This window comes from Tetrao urogallus (genome assembly GCF_951394365.1).
Source record: "Tetrao urogallus genome assembly, chromosome: 3".
NCBI classification, from domain to species: Eukaryota; Metazoa; Chordata; class Aves; order Galliformes; family Phasianidae; genus Tetrao; species Tetrao urogallus.
The window spans coordinates 27,132,037-27,151,497 of NC_136815.1; the positions used below are offsets into that span (position 1 = coordinate 27,132,037).

The 19,461-nt window shown below is 36.5% G+C and overlaps 1 protein-coding gene across 1 annotated transcript; it reads left to right on the forward strand.

Annotated features, from left to right (window-relative positions):
* Positions 1–440: 440 nt before the first annotated feature.
* On the forward strand, positions 441–18,612 carry SNX16 (sorting nexin 16; the record flags this gene model as incomplete). The annotated part of the gene is made up of 7 exons (XM_079533032.1): positions 441–812; positions 5,239–5,325; positions 10,389–10,537; positions 12,629–12,698; positions 15,836–15,972; positions 18,085–18,201; positions 18,501–18,612. 7 exons carry the CDS (start codon positions 441–443, stop codon positions 18,610–18,612), a joined length of 1,044 nt encoding a protein of 347 aa, XP_079389158.1.
* Between the last annotated feature and the right edge of the window lie 849 nt (positions 18,613–19,461).

The following is a 19,461-nucleotide window of genomic DNA, read 5'->3' on the forward strand; positions in this document are numbered from 1 at the left end:
GTGTTTTACTCTGATTCATGTCATGAATATTACATGCTTGCGTGGTTTGTGGGCGTCTTACTGAAGCAATTCTGTTTGTACTGAAAGTTTCTGACATCATAAAGATTTCTCTTTCGTAGTTGTACTTTCACTTTCTGCTATTTTAATAGCCGTGAAAGGCAGAAAACCCCTGAGTATCAGTCTCTTAAACAGATAAAGCAGTGTTTTATATAAAGCCTTTTGAGAGTCTTTATCCATCAGTGCTGCTTCATCCCAGTACTGATACAGATTTTTTCAAAGCAGTATCTCACTGTTGCTTTCACTTAAAAAATAAGCTAAAATGATATCTCCTGTCCTTTGCTGCAGATACTGTTCTTGAAAAGAAGAGACATCATGGACTATAGACTGAATGAACCTTAAATACTTGGACTGGAAACAAGGTGGTTTTTTTTCCATGAAGGATGGCAACACCATATGTTCCTGTTCCTATTCCTGTTGGAAGTTCATCATCCAGCTTTACAAACAGAAACCAAAGACGTTCTTCTTTTGGAAGCATCTCAACAAGTTCCAGTTCTTCAAAAGGACAGCCAGAGGATTCTGCAGTTGGTAGTTTTAAAAAGATGAGCATGCCTGACCAGACTGGTTCTACGTCATCTGCTTGTAGCAGTCCACTTGTTAGGACTAAGTTTACAGGTCTGGATACATCAATAGAGTACTGTACGCAGCCCATAGAAGAAATAGAGCAGAATACAGATTCCAGGAGCTGGGAAGATCGGCCATCCACACCTACTATCCTGGGTTATGAAGTGATGGAGGAAAGGGCAAAATTCACTGTAAGTTTTTGGAATCATATAGTTAGTTCTGTAATGATAAGGTTTTGACTGTAGTTGCGTTCTCTTTCACTAGTTAATCTGGCAGGGATGTTGGAGCACTATACCAAATACTAGTCTTGCTTCAGAGTGCCTCACCCTGATAGGAAAATATTGATCCCGTTATACAGGTGGAAAAACGCACATCAGTACAGGTTAGGGGCTGACCTGTTGGAGACAAGCTCTGAGGAGAAGGACCTGGGTGTCCTGGTGGACAGCAGGTTGGCCATGAGCCAGCAGTGTGCCCTGGTGGCCAGGAAAGCCAATGGTATCCTGGGGTGCATTATAAAAGAGCTCTGCTCTGGTGAGGCCACACAGACTACTGTCCAGTTCTAGGCTCCCCAGTTCAAAAAACATGACCTTCTAGAGGAGTCCTACGGAGGGCCACGAAGATGATCAAGGGCCTGGAGCATCTCCTGTGTGAGGAAAGGCTGAGTAACCTGGGTCTGTTCAGCATGGGGAAAAGACAACTGAGAGGGGATCTGATAAATGTTCATAAATAGCAATAGGAAGGTGGGAAGCAAATGGATGAGTCCCAGGCTCTTCTCAGTGGTGGATAGCAGTGGCCTAAAACTTGAACGTAGAAAGTTCCATAGAAACATGTGGAAGAACTTCTTTACAGTAAGGGTAACAGAGCACTGGAACTGGTTGCCCAGAGAGAATATTTCCTGTGGAAATATTCAAGAACTATCTGGTTGCTTATCTGTGCAACCTACTGTAAATTATATGCTTTAGCTAGGGTTGGACTCGGTGATCTCTTGAGGTCTCTTCCAATTCCTGTGATTGTGATTTTCTTTAACTCTGTACTTGGAGTAGAAGCAGTTCATTCTACTCCAGTTATCAAGAATGTCTGCTGGAAAAGTCAGGAATCCTTGCAAAGATGTAATTTCTTGTGGATGTTCTGGGTAGTTAAATATATAAAAACTTAGTCTTGTGTTTGAAATGAATAACTTCATTTCATGATCTTCTTTGCATTCAAGCACAAATACATAGTTTCCGGCTTCTTGTTTTGCTAGGTTGTTAGTTTCTAACTAGCGGAGATTTTTTCTGTGCTGAAAACATCAGAGGGAGATATCCCATAGAATGTCTGATGACAGGACACCAGCTTGACTGGTAGGATTGATTTTTCTCAAGATGTACAGTAGCTGTGTCAATTCAGGTTGTTTTTTTTTTGTTTTTTTTGTTTTTTTTTTTTTGACAAGCCATAAATACATTCAGGCACTTACTTTTGTGGATGCAGTTGAAACATCTCTTCAAGATGGTTAGACAAATCTTGGGGAACTGAAGGAAATTGTTACTTATTGTGTTGCTTCAAGAGAGCAACATTTGTCACAAAGAAGTAAAAAAAGAGAACAGCAGAGCCATTAGAAATGCGTGGAAGCTTATAACTTTGATACCTCAAATAGTAATAAAATCATCAAGTTATTTTGGCAAATAATTGAATAGCATGGCTTTTGTAATTATTTGAGGATGATAGCTTGGCTTGACATAAATTTTTCAGCTTCTAATCATCTAGCATAGGAGAAGAGCCAGGTTTTTGCTATATATAGATTAAAAGATTTCTTTAAAACAGTACCTTCGAAACTAAAACAATAGGTAGTATTGTTAAACTGACTATTAGACCTGAAAATATGCTGAGGCAGAGTCCAGTGTTCACACAGGATCAGGTGCACTTAAATTAAGTAGTCAAAGTTGTCACTGTTTCTAGAATCCCGAGCTACAGAACAAATGAAACATTCTTCAGGGTTAAATTCCTTGGATGTGTTTTTGCTCTTCCATAGTTCTCTAGCGTTGCTGTGTTGTTATTTCTGAAAGCATGTAATTAACTTTGTTTTCAGTTGCATGTTGAAAATAAGCTTGCTATTGTGTATTAAAACCAGTAAGTAATTAGTGCTAGAAACTTTGGTTGCTTCTGTAATGCTAAAATCAATGAAATGGAAGACAGTGGAGGAAATTTAAACCACAAGTGAGAGGAGATTGGTTTGTTAAAGTTTCTTGTTGTTATCATGGCCTTTATGGTTGGTTGTGTTCTCTATGGTTTTTCATTGTTGTTTTTTGTTGGGAGACTGGAGGACATCACTGCATGTGAGCGGTTGGTCTCGCATGTGCTGGCAGTCCTGAGATGTTCAGTTACCCCCTTTTTTATTTTTAAGTCAGCTGGAAATGATCTGAGGTACTGAATCAGCTGAAGAGTTATTGCTTTATGCTGGCATGTTTTCATTGAATATTTTGTATTTGCGGGGTATGGAATTAAGGAAAGAACTTTAAAATAATTTGTAGTTTTTCTCAAAAACTTTACATGAAAGGGCAGCTGGTTTTGTGGTAGTGTTCTGTTTATTTATTAATCATGAGTCTTCAAAGAAGTGGTTTTTTTACTTTGGCAAACATTTTTCTTTCAACTCTTTTTTTAACAGGTGATCACGAGCTGACTTTTTATTTTTTTCAGTTGCCTATTATTTACTTGGAAGCCACCCAGGGCCAGACTGTTTGTTTGGTGTATTCCTTTCATTGTTGGGTTTTTTTAATGTATGAGTTTATAAGCAGTATACTTGCTGAACTTTTAGTTGAGCAACCTATAAATCAGAAAAGCTGTAGCAAAGCTGCTTGTTTTGCTGTGTACTAGCAGTAAGTCTTCACAATTCTATATAGTGGTTATGCTTCATTAAACTTCTATATAATAAAAGTTTGTATCGTGCTAGGAAAGGAAAGCTGAAACATTTCAGTAAGCACAGAAAAAGGAAGAAGGAATTACATTTTAAGACTTGCTTTGAAGGCATGTCTTGCAAAATGCGTTTAGAAGCTAGCAGCACTTTGGTCATGAACAAAATACTGCTTCTGCTGTAGGCGCAAATGTCCACAGGTGCTGCTGCTTGAAAGTAGAATTCCGTGTTTAAAAGTAGATAAGAGAAGTACTTGCTTAGAAATTGCTTTTATTTTTTTTTTTTTTTACTGTAGTTGTCTGTAGCTTATGTAACTCTTTGCAGTCGAATAAAATATTTTTTAAGAAGTGAAGCCTTTCTGGTGCACAGAAGTTGGGAAGTTTCGTGGTTATTACATGTTGGGACTGCAACAAGAAAAATACATTTATACAATGATTTAAAAAAAGATTGTCCAGGGAAAGAACTCTTTATGATAAGAACCAACAGAATTAGAAACACAGAATTATGTAGGTTGGAAAAGACCTTCAAAATCACGTCAAAATCAACATCCAACCACCAACATGACCTACTGAGTCCTTTGACTAAGTCATGTCCCTTAGTGTCATATGCACACAACTCTTAAGTACCTGTGGGGATGGAGACTCAATCACTGTCTTGGCAGTCCATTCCAAGCCAGGACATTATTAGCCAGGGCATCCTTCTTAGGAGAAAAATAAAATATTTCATTATATAACAGAGTAGAAAATATTTAAGAAGTGAAATACCTGTGATTACAATTGCAAAGTTATCTCTTTCCTACTTGTATTTCATCTCTTTCCTACTTGTATTTCATCTCTTTCCTACTTGTATTTCATCTCTTTCCTACTTGTATTTCATCATTTTTAATTAGAGAACACTTAGCTAGGAATGCTAACCTATTACAACTGAAGTCTTTGTGTTGGGAAAAGTGAGGTTGTGACATGGGAACTTCTTTTTCTTAAATATTACTTAATGTTTTTCTAGTTAAAGTTCTGTTTGATTAGTTTTATGGTGTTTGACTTTTTTGATTTGAGTATCTATCTCCCTTCTAAAAATTGATTAAAAGTTGATTAATTTTTTACTCTATTTTCTTAATCCATTTGCTTTTAAATGGAACAGTAATACTGCACTACTGTTTTGCTAAATCTGATTCTAAGGATTCATTTATTTAGTTCTACAGTGCTAGCATAATTATTTTGATGCTGTTACCTGGGGAAGTGGTCACATTCTACCTGGAAAAATAAAAGCTGATGTCTATGATAAGAAGACCAAAGCAGCGTTCTAATTTTATCCTACATTAATTTCCTTGTGAACCAAGTCACATGAGGCATTTTAAAGTAATGTAACATGCAGTAACTGATTATTACAGTCATTTTAAAGGCAGATTGGCCTCCAAGATTACTAACTACAACTATAATCCAGCAATAGTTAAAGCAGATGACTTTTGATAGGTGAGACTTGTTTTCTCCTGGAGTAGGATTGCGTATGCAATTTCAGAAACCCATTGTTACAGACAGAAGGTGGTTAAAAGTATTTGACAATTATGGAAACTCATTCCTTAAGTTCTGAAATTTATTTATGCTGTTTATAATGAACTATTTTTTTAAAAAAATCCTTTTTCATTAAGAAATGAAGGATAATCTCATCCTTCCAGCCAGTAACTCATTTTTCAGTTCTGCATGTTTGTTTAATACTCCTGTTTTTCCACCCAGGTATACAAAATACTGGTAAAAAGAAGTCCAGAGGAAAGTTGGGTGGTTTTCAGACGGTACACTGACTTCTCCAGGCTCAATGACAAGGTGAGAAGTATACACGGGGAAATACTCAGCTAACTTGCCTCAGTCTTACTCCTCGTTTCATTCTCTTTGTGTCACTTTTTTCTTCGCTTCTTCAGAGCACATAATACATACTGTCTTAATGAAAACAGTAGCATGCAAATATTACATATACCAATTAGCTACATCTAGTGTGAAGATGATATTTTTTCATCTTAGGCCCTTAGACTACTTCGTGTTTTACTCCTAATCAATCTGATGAAGGAACTTAACTCTCAATAGTTGTGTCCTCTGTGTGGGGGTGGAACTAGATACTCGCATACCTTTGCGGGAACGGTCCAGTAAATTATTTATTCTTCTTTGGTGCAACAATCTCTACACAGTCTGATAAAACTGAAGCTTTTTAAATACTGGAAGTCCTAATTATGCTGATCAGTCTTCTGTTTCTAGCATATCAAAGGGTAACTGTAAAACAGTTACATCAGATATCTAAAGCTGAGGACAGGTCCTTGATAAATAGGAGTTCTGGGACATCAACAGTATTTTTATAGTATTCAAAACCAAAATACGTTTGTCTAAAAAGCCCAAGATTTTTGAATTGGTAAATAAAGTTTAGCAATTCCAGTTAGCCTTATTTCTTTACAGCACAAAATCAAAGAAAAATGACTAATTACTCTCATCTTTATTTTACTGTCAACTCCCAAGAATGAAATTTCATTGCAGGTTTAACACGTTTACTTCTGTTACGTTCTTTCATGTTAACACTTGTAACTATTATTTTGTTTGGCTCATACTGATGAATTTCTAGTTTACCATTTCTCTTACCTGGACCCGCATGCACAATTACATTTGAAATTCTAAATATGGATTTGAACTTACATACTCTGCGTTCTTGGTTTTACTTATTTGAACATTTCAGGTTACTTTTAGAACATGAGTGGAAGCTGAAACTACCGCATAGTGTTAAATACAAATTAGTCCAGGCCTGGGGCCCCCAGTACAGAAAGGATGTGGAGCTCCTGGAGCAGGTCCAGAGAAGGGCTGCTAAGATGGTCAGAGGGCTGGAGCACCTCTCCTGTGAGGAAAGGTTGAGGGAACTGGGCTTGTTTAGCTTGGAGAAAAGAAGGCTGTAGGGAGATCTCATTGTGGCCTTCCAGTACTTGAAGGGAGAATATGAACAGGAGGGGGAACAGGAGGGCTGCTTATGAGGGTGGATTGTGGTAGGACAAAGGGGAATGGTTTTAAACTAGGACGAGGAGGTTTAGGTTAGGTATTAAGAAGTTGTTTTTCACACAGAGGGTGGTGACACACTGGAACAGGTTGCCCAAGGAGGTTGTGGATGCCCCATCCCTGGAGGCATTCAAGGCCAGGCTGGATGTGGCTCTGGGCAGCCTGGTCTGGTGGTTGGTGACCCTACACATAGCAGGGGGTTGAAACTGGGTGATCATTGTGGTCCTTTTCAACCCAGGCCATTCTATGATTCTCTATGACTTTTTCTGAAGAAATTTCTGTGTTTTAATTAATTCTGTATCATAAATTAAATGATTATTGGCAAATGCTTGAATCCCTTTAAGATGGTGGTGGTGTTCTGGAGGTTTCAATTTGAAGTCAAGTCACGTCACAGTGTGTATTTTAGTGAGCTGTGTCACATATAGGCCAAGAACTGCCTTGTCTTTTAGCATGCCTATGAGATGGAAAAAGAAATTAAATCACCACAGATACTCATTTTAGGAGGATGTTTAGATTTTACAAGTGAAGTCTTTAGTCTTTGCAGTCAAATCTTTAAAAAGTGACTTCCTGCGTAATTTTTGGGTGGGACGATTTTTGTTTAAAAGGAACTTCCTGATTTTTTCCTCTTTGTCACTGACTGAAATTTCTAAGTATACAAGTAGACAACTTTTGTTACTACTCTCTTCATTCTTTACAAGTTTCAGAACTATTGTATATACTCGATCTAGTATGTAAAAGCTACAATTTCTTAGGAACCGAAGAATAAATGGGGTGTCATCGTTTCAGAAGACATTTGCAATTGCTTGTTGATTGCGCTCTGAAGGCAAGTAGAAATGAAATTGCATTCATGTATGCTTTCAGGATTTTCTATACTCTCTCTCCTGCAAATCAATGGGTAACATTAGGAATACATTATCTTATAAATCCTTTTTGCTAACATCTTTTTTGAGATTGATAGCAATTTTTTAATTCCTTGCGACCATATTAGAAGCATGGCATTAAATGTCAGCTGAATTGAGTAATTAGTCACTGTGAGTCATGGCTTGAACTGTTAACTGGGGAAAATGACTGTTCAGGAAGACAAGGTAAAGAAAAGAAGGCGGTTCATCTTGTATGTGTCAGGCATATGCTTATTCATGACTCCAAACTAAACTGAGGGGTGCATTTCAGTAGTGACTAGAAATGGAGAAGAGGTAAGAATAGAGACGCACGTAGATAACGTTAAAGACTGAATGAATGCAACGCAGCTGACTGAAAGAAGCAGCTAGTGCACTTTGAAAAGGCATTCTTTGCCCTGATCTCTCAGAGAAACTGGAAAGTAAAATAGTATTCTAGAAAATGTTTTGGCCATATCTTCTGCTAGTTTCTGAAATACTTTCAGTACACAGCAGCTAGTAAAACAGAGTGGAAGGTCAAAACCATGAAGTGTCCTTTTATGAATGAAACAGATAAGTTTTAAAACTGCTGAGGTGCAGGGTGAACTGTTGCAGGGTCCCATGAATGAGAGAGATAAACTTCTGTAAGTCATTAGAGTCGGTGAGAAGTAAGGGGAGGAGGCAGAAGAATACAAATCCATGACTTGAGTGTAAACTATGCAAAGCAAGTAGTAAATGATACGTCAGACAGAAATACTCTCTTGCTTTAGTATTAATTGGGGGGGGGAAAAAATCGATCTGTGTTGTGTTTAATAGAATTTGAGACATTAGGAGCAAATACTAAAATTTGGCTAGATGGGTATGTTTTTGTCTCTTAAGGATACTTAGTGGCTTAGAAAAGTATGGGGAAAGTATTCTCCTGTGCCAAAATTTAGTGGGGAAAAATTGCATCATTTATTACTCTGCCTGCAGAGCTGCTGAGCTAAGAATAGGCCAAGTTAACTAATTTTCCCTGAGATACTGCCTCATGTGATACATGAACTATCACATGATGATGTGGGGGAAAGACATCTAAAAAAATTGCTGAATACAAGCAAGCAATCACATTCAGCAGAACTTGTCTGACCCATGGGTTTCCTGGTGCAGCCAAGTAGTGTTGAAGAAAGAATGCCTCAGGACAGTGCCTTTGGAAGTTGGTCTGCTGACAGGTGCTAGCTTTCCCATACTGTGTTCATTCACAGAAGGCGTAATTTGTGCATAGAAATAAAACTTTTTCCTTAGAAATAAATGATGTGATCTACATAACCAGACAAATGAAGTCAGTAAGCAGAAATCCACCTGCTTGAAAAATTTTCCCAGAAGTGAACGCTTATCTAAACTGGGATAAGACAGGAAGTCCTTTTGTTATTGTTTTTGAGTTATGTTCAGTATTTTGTTAGGTAAGTGAGGTTATAGAGCTTAAAAGGTATGTATATGTGCAGTACTAATGACAACTTGGTAAGAGATAAAGGAAGTTTAGATTACCAAAGGTAAACTTAAAGCTATAAATTCTGATAAAATTCGGTAAGCAGAGAGGAAAGCTTCAAGATTTAAATGCACAAATAAGGAGCAAGGCTTCGACAATCCAATAAATAAGAAACTAGAAGAAATCAATAGTTATCATGGGCTTCAAATTGAAAATGCAATATTTGTGATCAAGTCAAACCAAAAACATCCTTCTGGTGCTATGAGATGGTACTTACATGTGCAAATGTAACAAACAAATGTGATTATTCCTTCAAACAGTAGAGAGAGGTTGAAGCTGGAATACAGTATGTCTTTCTAACTGAGCTACCTTGTAGCTTTTTCCAAGAGTTCCTGCAAATTAACTAAAAAATATAAAGCTTATTGTCAGAAAGTTAAAAATTGTTTCCATGGAATGAATCAAGAGGCTCACTGAAGAATTATCTGGCAGCTACCGAAACATGAAGTGCTAAACTGTTTTCAAGGCAGATTCTGGAATTCCTATCACCAATACATCTGTATGAATGTATTTGATATGTATACCTGCATATCTCTGGCAGAAGTGTTCTTGATCTTGTCTTTAAAAGATTAAATCCTTTCTTGCAATTGAAAGGAAGATATTTCTGTAAGAACCTGTTTGCTTTTTCTCTTGATGATAAATCCTATTTGTGTTTTTGTGTCTTAGGCATCTCCTCTAAGCAAAGACATCCTGAAATTGCTTTCAGTTAAAGCTATAATGTTTCTGATCTTAATGTGTATCAGAAAAATGGATAAACTAGTGCCCTTGGGCAGGTCAATCATTATATAATTTTCAGCATCGGTTCATTTGTGCGTTTCATTTTTCAATTCACATAAATATTCTTTGTCTTTCTGACATTGAATGTACGTCATCAGTATTTAAGCAAGCCAAAAATTTTGCGTGACGGTAATAAGATGTGAACTACATCCACATATATTAAACTTCAGTATTTTTTACTAGATGTATCCCATGTTTGCATCATCATTCTTCTAGCCTTGAAAAAGGATGAGTTGCAGTCATAGGTCTGTAGTGAGCTTTATGTATTTATGTAGTAGCTACTATCCCTGTGTATTTTAGAAGCACCACTGAAATGCTTACTTGTCTGTTGCTTCTTTCTTGTACAGTTCTTGTGCATTCACCATTTCAAATACATCAAATAACAAAGCAATGTTTTTTAATCCTATTCCTGTGTGGTAAATTTAAGAGGTCGTTTGATTGCCAAAAGCAATGCAGCATGTGATAGAAATGTGTCCTCAACTTACACTACTTATAGTTTGATTTTACTTACTGTTGTAAGATGTACCTAGTGCTTGAACATTTCAGAAGACAAAAAGAACCTGATTCTAACAAAAGACAAAAAGAACCTAATTCTGAGCAAAGTCAATGCTGTCATGAGATTTGATATTTCATCAAGATTTTTTTTCTTGGTTTTCTTCACTTGTCTTTCACTTCCATTTCAGCTGAAAGATATGTTTCCAGGCTTTCGGTTGGCCCTTCCACCAAAGCGGTGGTTCAAGGATAATTATAATCCTGATTTCTTGGAAGATAGACAGCTGGGACTACAGGCATTCCTCCAGAACCTCGTAGCTCACAAAGATATTGCAAACTGGTATGTGATTAGAATTTGCCTGTGGGTTTAGGGTTTTTTGCATTCAAATTTCCTGTGAATTCTAGCAGTATATCTTTGAGCAACAAAGTAAAGGATTTTGTTGACTTTTTTTGTTTTATTTGGCCATCATGTGAGTTATTTGGTGCCCTATTAATCACATTTTAACCATAAGCAGAAGAGGGGAATAGCACATGATTAACTAAGAACTAGATGTAGTAATATTTAAAATTAAAGATTCAGTAAAAGACCAAATTGAACTCCACCTACAGATTTTAATGTGTTGAAGAAAATACCATATAAACCACAGAGTGGGAGAAAGAAGCTTAACCTGCTAAACAAAAGTATCATTAGGCTTTATAAGTGATATAGTTCATCTCTGCCTTAACCATGTAAGGAAGCTTGAAAGGGGAACTCAGCTGTAGAGTTCAATTTTATCATGGATCTCTTGTGTAGCACTGCCTTTTCTGTCCTTTTTCATAGTGGTGTGTGCTGGTGCATTGCTGCCTCTATTGAGAAGGATGTCAGCTGGCTAAGTGCCTTAGGAGGAAAGAAATAACAGCTATCTCTGTTACACGATGTAAAAGATTTCTTTGAAGTGTAGCTCTAAGGGCAGCATTTTCTTTTTGATAAATGAAGAAACACATAGAGGGGAAAGCGAGGTCAAAGCCCGCTGTCGGAGCGTAGCTAAGCTGTAAATGAGTATTCCATCAGATTGATATTTCATTAAAACAAGCAAAACATTTTCAGTGATCTTAAATTGTGTCCATTTCTGGCTTTAAGTTTCTTGACTTCCTTATATTAAATGAATCAACAGCTTTCCAGATGTTTTCTAAACAATATAAAAAGACAGTGATCTGCCAGCAGCAGCAGAGAGACCAAAAAATGGATATGGCCTTTATCGAAGTAGATTGTAAATTAAATGTTTTTGCAAATTTATTCTTCTGGATACTTCCTTTCTCACGCACAAATATTACTGCGTGTTCTTTTATTTTACTATTACACTTCAAAATGAAATCACTAGTGAAAAGTAGAAATGAAATATTTTTAAGGGTCTGAACTGAATTATGTGATCAAGGATGAAGACGCTTGAGAGAAATAATGAGCAGAAGTGTTTCCATATAATGAATTCCTCTGCATTAGCCATATGTGAGTTCATTCAGCACAACTTTCATCTTTATGAAAAGAACAATTCAACCATTAAAAAATGGATTTGAACATCATGTTGAAAAAGAATCACTTCAGCCAGGCAGATTAAACTATTTGGACAGGGGGAAAAAAAAATCTCTTCCTTGTAAAATTACTTTATATGGCTGAACAACTTCATTTGGTTTGCAGTTATTTTTCTAAGCATTTAACAAATTTAATGAGTTGTTACCATCTATCACTTCTTGAGCTAGTTGAAGTGATAATATTGGTTTAGGTAGACAAATACTTGTGTTATTTATATGGAAGAGGCAGTTATAATAGCACAAATTCAGGCTGTGCACATCATGGAATTATATAATATAGTGGAAAGGGCTCAAAAAAGGAAAATTTTACAACCTCTATCACACAGATTAAGTGGAGAAAGGAATGGATTATTATCATAGGAGGAATTTTTCAGATTGGAATAAAGGCTGATGAGGTGAAAATAAGTATGGAGACAGGAATTCTTAGATGGGAGGAAGAATCAGGAAATTAGTTTGGATTTTTCTTTTTTTTTTTTTTTCTTTTTTGCACTCATTGCAACAGGAGATCATTTAAGGATTTGTAAGTAGTGAGTGCAGGCACAGAATTGCTGATAAACTGCTTGATTATTAATCTGGGTGTAATATCATAAGGATATATGCTGAAGATTTGAAGGAAAAAGAGGTGATTCAAATGGAGTACTGCCTTTTTGTTTCAGAACTTGTGTACTTGTGCAGCTTCTTCAGTTTTGGTTTAGATGACTTTCCTCAGTAACACATGCAAGGGAGACATTCAAAATAATGTTAATGAACAGTTACTTCAGAGTGATGTAGGGATGCATGTTTGCATCCTTAAAGAAATACCACCCTTATATCTTTAAGTGTATTTTGGACATTAAGTAATGCACTGTTTTATTTGGTTAAGCATTGCAGTGAGAGAATTTCTTTGTCTGGATGACCCTCCAGGTCCTTTTGACAGTCTAGAAGAGAGCAGGGTAAGTACTGTATTACATTTTTTTAAAAAGACAGTAAGCAGTAAAATATTGTAAAATCTGCTGGGGGTGTTCCAAATGAAACATTTTCATTTCCATTCTTTCTCAAAAATTTGCCAATGAATGTATTTCTAAAACTTGAGCCTGTTGATCATTGATAGATGCTAATGCTGTGTGCTGAGCTCTGTTTGGGTTCCGTGTATATTTCAGTAGCATGCTTAGCTGTATCAAGTGTGTCTAGAACTTTTTTTTATATATATATATATATATAAAAATATATTTATATAAAAATATATTTATATATATATATATATATATATATATATATATATATTTTTTTTTTACTTGATAATGTAAAAATGTAGAATCATAGAATCACTAAGGTTGGAAAAGACCTCCAGGACTATCTTATCTAACCATTTACCTGCCACCAGTGTTGCCCATGAAATTCCTTAGTGCAACACTTAAACATTTCTTGAACACCTCCAGGGATGGTGACTCCAGCACCTCCCTGGGCAGCCCGTTCCAGCACCTGACCACTCTTTTGGAGTTTTTCCTGATATCCAACCTGTTCTGGAATTACATGTACATTATTATTACTGCAGAAATTAGTGTTAATGTGAGAGGACTGAGAGGGGATCTGATAAATGTTTTTAAATAGGGAGATGGGAGGCAAATGGATGAGGCCAGGCTCTTCTCACTGGTGTGTAGCAATAGGACAAGGAGCAGTGACCTAAAATTTGAATGTAGCAAGTTCCATACAAGCATGCAGAAGAACTTCTTTACAGTAAGGTGACGGAGCACTGGAACTGGTTGCCCAGAGAGGTTGTGGAGTGTTCTTCTATGGAGATATTCAAGACCCACCTGGACACCTATCTGTATGACCAATTGCAGTGTACCTGCTGTTGCAGGGGGATTGGACTCAGTCTCTTGAGGTCCCTTCCAACCCTTGCAACTCTGTGATATAGTGGTTAAGTGTCAGGGATATTCTTCTACCATAGGAATTTTGGCAAACTATTAAAATAGGTGTGTTGTTGTGTTTTCGTTTGTGAAACATTTTAGTAAATTTATCAGATATATCTGTCATAAAATCCTGGTCTCTATAGCATTAGCACATCTTATTACAGAATGGATGAAGTTGGGAGGAACGTCTTGAGATCACGTAGTCTGAGCAGGGCACCTCTCCCATTAGAACCTGATTAGGTCTTTTCAGGGGTATAGTACCACAATTCTAATAGCTATCCAGTAATTAACTGTACTGTATGCATTAATCACAAAACTTTAGGCAAAATATTTATTACAGCAAATTTTTTTTTCTCATAACCTTGGAAATAGTTTCCACAAGTCCTTTCCCAGCTGTTATTTGTTTCACGGTCTAGAGAAGAAGAAATCTGTCTTTCAGCTGGCCTAGCCCTGTTGTCTTTGGAGAGGTTACAGAGCATACCCACCTGGTATTAAATCTGTACCAAGCTCCAGGTGTCCAGCTCTTGACAGAACGAGATACCTCACGCAGTTCCTCAGTAGGTTTATCTCAGTTTTAGCTCACCTTTCTGCTGTTATGGTATCCTTTGACATACGCTGATGTTCACTTTATTCAGTTGTGAACGGTGACTTATTTTTTCCAGGGAGCTTACAAATAGATTGCAGCTAGAAATGAGTTTTTAAAAGTTGAGCTTTCTTTTTTCATTCTCATGGAACAATGAAAGTGTTCACAACACCTATAGAACATTTTGAGTTTTTCTGGGATTAAGGAAATTTGCTTGTAAAGATAGATAGAATCAATATAACAAAATTCTTAAGGAAATAATTGCTGGCTTTCAGTTAGACTACAGCAGCCCTCAGCGGTTTTACAAAATACACTGTGACTTATTCAGTTGGCTTGATGAAACAGGAGTACTGCTCAACTGAAATGATTACCAGGGTTTTAGGTAAAATGCTGCATGAAGGATGAATGGTGAGTAACGTGTTTGCAGCTCTAGCAGATGTGAACAAAGCTGTGACTCAAGTGATGATTGGTCTTAAATATCTGTCATCCAAGAAGATCTGCTGTCTGTCAATAAAACAAATCAAAACTCATTGTAAAAAATCATTAGAAATGTTATCGTAATTGGATGGAATAACAATGCATGTGTTTGAATTGTGTAATTATTATGTGATTGGATAATTAAGAAGATCCTGTTCTTCAATGTTTGTAGCCTAATGTTTTAAAATTTTAGTAATGCAGTCTTAGCAGCGTTCTTAACTGAGCTCATATAAAATGTTTATACTCAATGAATTCCGTGAATTAGTGGTTAGTTGCATATAATGTAATCCAAGATAGCCTCCTAAGTCGGTCTTCTTATTTGGCAAGAATGTGTAAATTATTAAAAGAGAATTGCACATTACTGTTGGTAGGCTTGCTTTTACCAGTAATTGACCAACAGGCTCTGTGCCAGCACTTGGGTCGCTTCCTGCATTCAGTGATTATTGCACTAGATGTTCGCTCTTCGTGTTAAGTCTTGGGATTGCTCACTGTCAAATTTCTCAGGGTGTACCTTGTACACATATTTTCCTTGGCACTAAGAAGTAACACAACCTGTATTGTCAGAGGGTATTTACTGCTCTTGGCGTTTCCTTAGACTTCTTCAAAATTGTCTCTATTGGTCTTAGGATTTTCACAATTACTGTACTTGTAACAGCTATTTGGGATCTAACTGTAACTATCTGACTTGATCTTGGATATGGAAGAACCTGCACTTCTTGTGAATGTTCCTCTTTGATACTCTCTTTGTTCTCTTTTTGATACTTAGATCTGGGCAACTGAGTTCAAAGTCCTGTGAAAGCAGAGTTTATATGAAAAGCAAAGGGAATCAGGGATTTCACCTCGTGTTTCATGTAACCTCTTTCTAAACACATTTTGTGTCATGTAGGATACAGTCAAGCATGTATGTTGCAGTTCGATACAGTAAATTCACTGTTCAAAGCCAAGTGACATATTTAATATTAAACCAAAAACTAATTATTTTTTTTATAAGTAGCTCTTTATGGTAATCAGTACAAAGAAAAGCAGATACGATTATGTTACAGTTTGAGATTTCTAAAAGAAGATTCAATAAAGGCGTTCCACTGAAGTTCAATTGATGTTCTTAAATCTCTTTTAGGCTTTCTGTGAAACTCTGGAGGAAACAAATTACCGTCTCCAAAAAGAACTGCTTGAAAAACAAAGGGAGGTGGAATCACTGAAGAAATTACTAAGTGAAAAACAACTTCATATAGATGCTATTGAAAGAAGAATTAGGTACGTAGAAATCATAGGATTGTTAGGTGTTTCTTCACATGAAAGCATTCTTGCTAGGTAGTTTGGAAGAACTGGCTTTAAATGTCTTCCTGAAAACAATTTTCCCACAGCTGTACACAAGGCAGTATTTTCAGTAATATTTCTCTGGCTAAAGGCTGTTATTTCATACAAATAACAGAGAGCATTGACCCATATTGTCCTTTTGAAGTCACTGGGTTTATAGTTCTTAATCCTTGAAATCTGGTAAAGATAAGGTAAGGTTCCCTTCTGCATTTGAAATGCTGGATACGTGAAATGCTGTAGTGGAGATGAGAGCAGTGGAAGAATTGCTTTGAGTTATAAAATTCCTCCTGTACTCAAAGCTTTAACAGAGCGTCACAATCAAGCGATCGTGTCTATATTAATTTCTAACTTTGTTCTGAACTGCCTGGAATGTTGCTGCAGGTAGCTTTTCAGTGCCACTGAAGTTTGTCCCTTTAAATCTAAAGAAAAAAATGTTGTTGAGTTTCACAGTAAGCCTTTATGGTACTTGTCTGCTGAATTTTTGCAATGGGAGAGAAGTATATTCATATACTATTCAGCATCCTGCTAGGCTTACTGAGTGTGTCTTTGTGGGGCTTCCTTTGGAAATAATACATCCCCACAGACCCGTAAGAAGTTACTTTAATACTGCTTGGTTTTGTTGATTCTAGTATATCCAAGCTGACTAACAAAATACATTTTTTAATATGTATTTTGTGGACTAGATTTAGAAAACTATTTGAGTGGACTTGCTGTGGTTTGTTGAGAATTCTGACCCAAATACAATATTCAGTTTGTAATACTACTCCTGGAGGCAATGAACTATGTTTGAAAGATGTCTTTCCTGTTTTTCAAGAAAATTATGACTTACTACTGCCATAAGCTCTGAAGTAACTAATGAAAATTAAATAGCTTGTATTTGGCTGAAACAGCATGGGAAGAAATTCTGTAAGACTAAAAATAAAACCAGAAGGCACAAGTAACGATTCTTCAGTGCTTTCCCTAAATATAGATTATTTTTTTATTTCGTTTTTAACACAGACATACCCTGTCTGTTTTCAAGACCCTGTGTAAGGCTTTTGAAAGTCAGCCAAGTAGTAGCTGAAATCTTAATTGAAGGTAACTCCTGTGATTTTTGGTTGTGGAGTTACCAAGTAATGCGGTAACTTTAAGAAATACTGTTTGCCTGATGGGAATGTTGTGTGATGTAACTGATGTCTTGTGAAGTGGAATTTTTATTTAATAGAGCAACAACAGTTAGGCATTTTCTAGCCTTACCCTCTCAAAGTCAGGTACCTAAAACGTTTGTGAAGTAGGAGGTTTACAATTGGATAAAATATTAGACTTGTAGATCGTTAATTACCATCCTGGATTTGGCTCAAGGTAGGCCAATAATTCATTAGATTAGATGAGCAATACTGAGGTGCTACTTAAAATTAATGTTAACACTATAGAAATAACAGTAATTAAAGGAACTTTAAAATGAGATGAATATAGTAGAATTCTCTTCAGCCCAAAATCATTCACAAGCCTTTCTGATTCAAGTGACAGATTTCAACCCTAAATTTATGTATGTTTTCTGCACACAGAAATACTTTGGAAACAAACGTAGTTTCTTTAGGCAATTCCATACAACCACAGTTTGACTTTTAACCAGGCTAATTGGATCACCATCTTGCCTTGCTGTAAGGGGAAAAAATTACTACCTGTCTCTTTAACGGAGAATGTATTGCTCTGATCAACTTGCATCTAGCAATTTACAGTGATCCTCTGCCGTTAAACAAGATGGATGTGGCCTGGATCATCTCCTTCTAATTTCATATCTAAAGTCACAATTGCTTCTCCAGGACTTAGATTATTTTATACAGCTACAAAATGATAATGCAACAAGAGGATTGAAATTAGTTTAACCTGTTTGAATAGCAATCCAGTGCCAAGTCCTGCATCTCTGTACTATGAAAGAATATGGAGCATGTTATGAGTCAGATTTATATGTTCCCAGGAATCAGTAAGTTTAAAATGAAACAAACTGTTTTTCCCTGATTCATATTTATTATAAACAGGTTGATGATGCTTCATTCTTACTTGTAGGGATTTATCTTCAGGAAAAATGATTCGTCAGATGTCAGGAGAAGAAAGTGAGTGCAGTGGTGAGGTGGAGTCTTCTGCAGTAGAAGCAGACCAGGGTACCCTGGGTGAGGACAGCTGGTAAATACTATTATTTTACTTAAAATATGTTTTAAAATATATTTTTCATTTTCTTGAAGTATGTTTTCAAATGTTTGGTCTGACATCAACTCTGCACAGCTGAGAAATTCAGGGCCTTATTGCACCTCAATGTAGCTCTCCCATGTTTCATAAAGGCCCTCAGGATAGCTCATTTTAGATGTCTAACTTATCATTTACTCAACAAGCTTTGTAAGTGCTTGGTGGTTTGTGGGCATAATGTGACTACAGAGAATCATATTAGTTTCCATTTGACAAAGCTTATTGATCTGTTGTTGCAGCTCAGATAAAGAGAACCATCACGCGGCGTGCTGGAGTGGCTCTTTGCCTGAAAATTCTGTACCAGAAATTGAAGTTGCTGAAGTAGCATATACTGCTGATGAAGAAGAATAGATCAGCAGCAGCTGCTGTTGTCTAGGAGAATTTCCTGTTTGGGACACGTTTTGTGGGTAGGGGCATACAGAAGTTGTAAGGAATTTACAGCCAAGAGCAAGAATGCACATATCGAATGTTTACATAAATCCTTACAAATTGTTAACATAAGAAATATATCCAGTGCTGCTTTCATTTCAGTTTTTATTTAGCCTTTATATATTTAATATATTTAAAGTCTAATAAGGGCTAAGATCAGCTAAAACTTAGATAGTACACATTGACAATTTGGCTGACTTTCCTAGCGGAGTGACAACAACTTTAAGTCACCAAAGGCATTCAGCTTCTTAAATGTGACACGGTTTACTGTGCCACATCGGAATGGTGCCACTGACGTGACACATTTGATGTGTTCTTCAGTTTGGTATTTGTGTCTTCATGTTCTTATAGCCATAAATTGATGAACAACCGAATAAAAATGGACTCATCTTATGTTTAATAAGGGTGTAGCATATGTTGTTTTTAAATTCTGAAGTTGGAGAATATTTGTCTGGAAATTTTAACGCAATGCAATAGGAAAATGTACAGTACCAGGAGAAAAATACTTACGAAACACCATTGTAATGTAACATTTTTTAGGTATGTTAAAGAAATGGTCATTTTTGCTGAAGGAACTAAGATGAGACCCCCGAAACACTGTGTATTTTCATTCCCAGATGGCATATTACAATACTTTTAGTTGGATAATGCTGCTTTTAAAACCTGGGATACTTTTGCTACGTTACCCATGTAACAATAAAATCAGCAACTTTGCCTTTTACTTGGAACACTACCTCTTATCATCTTGCTAATGCATTCATGTTTGCTTAA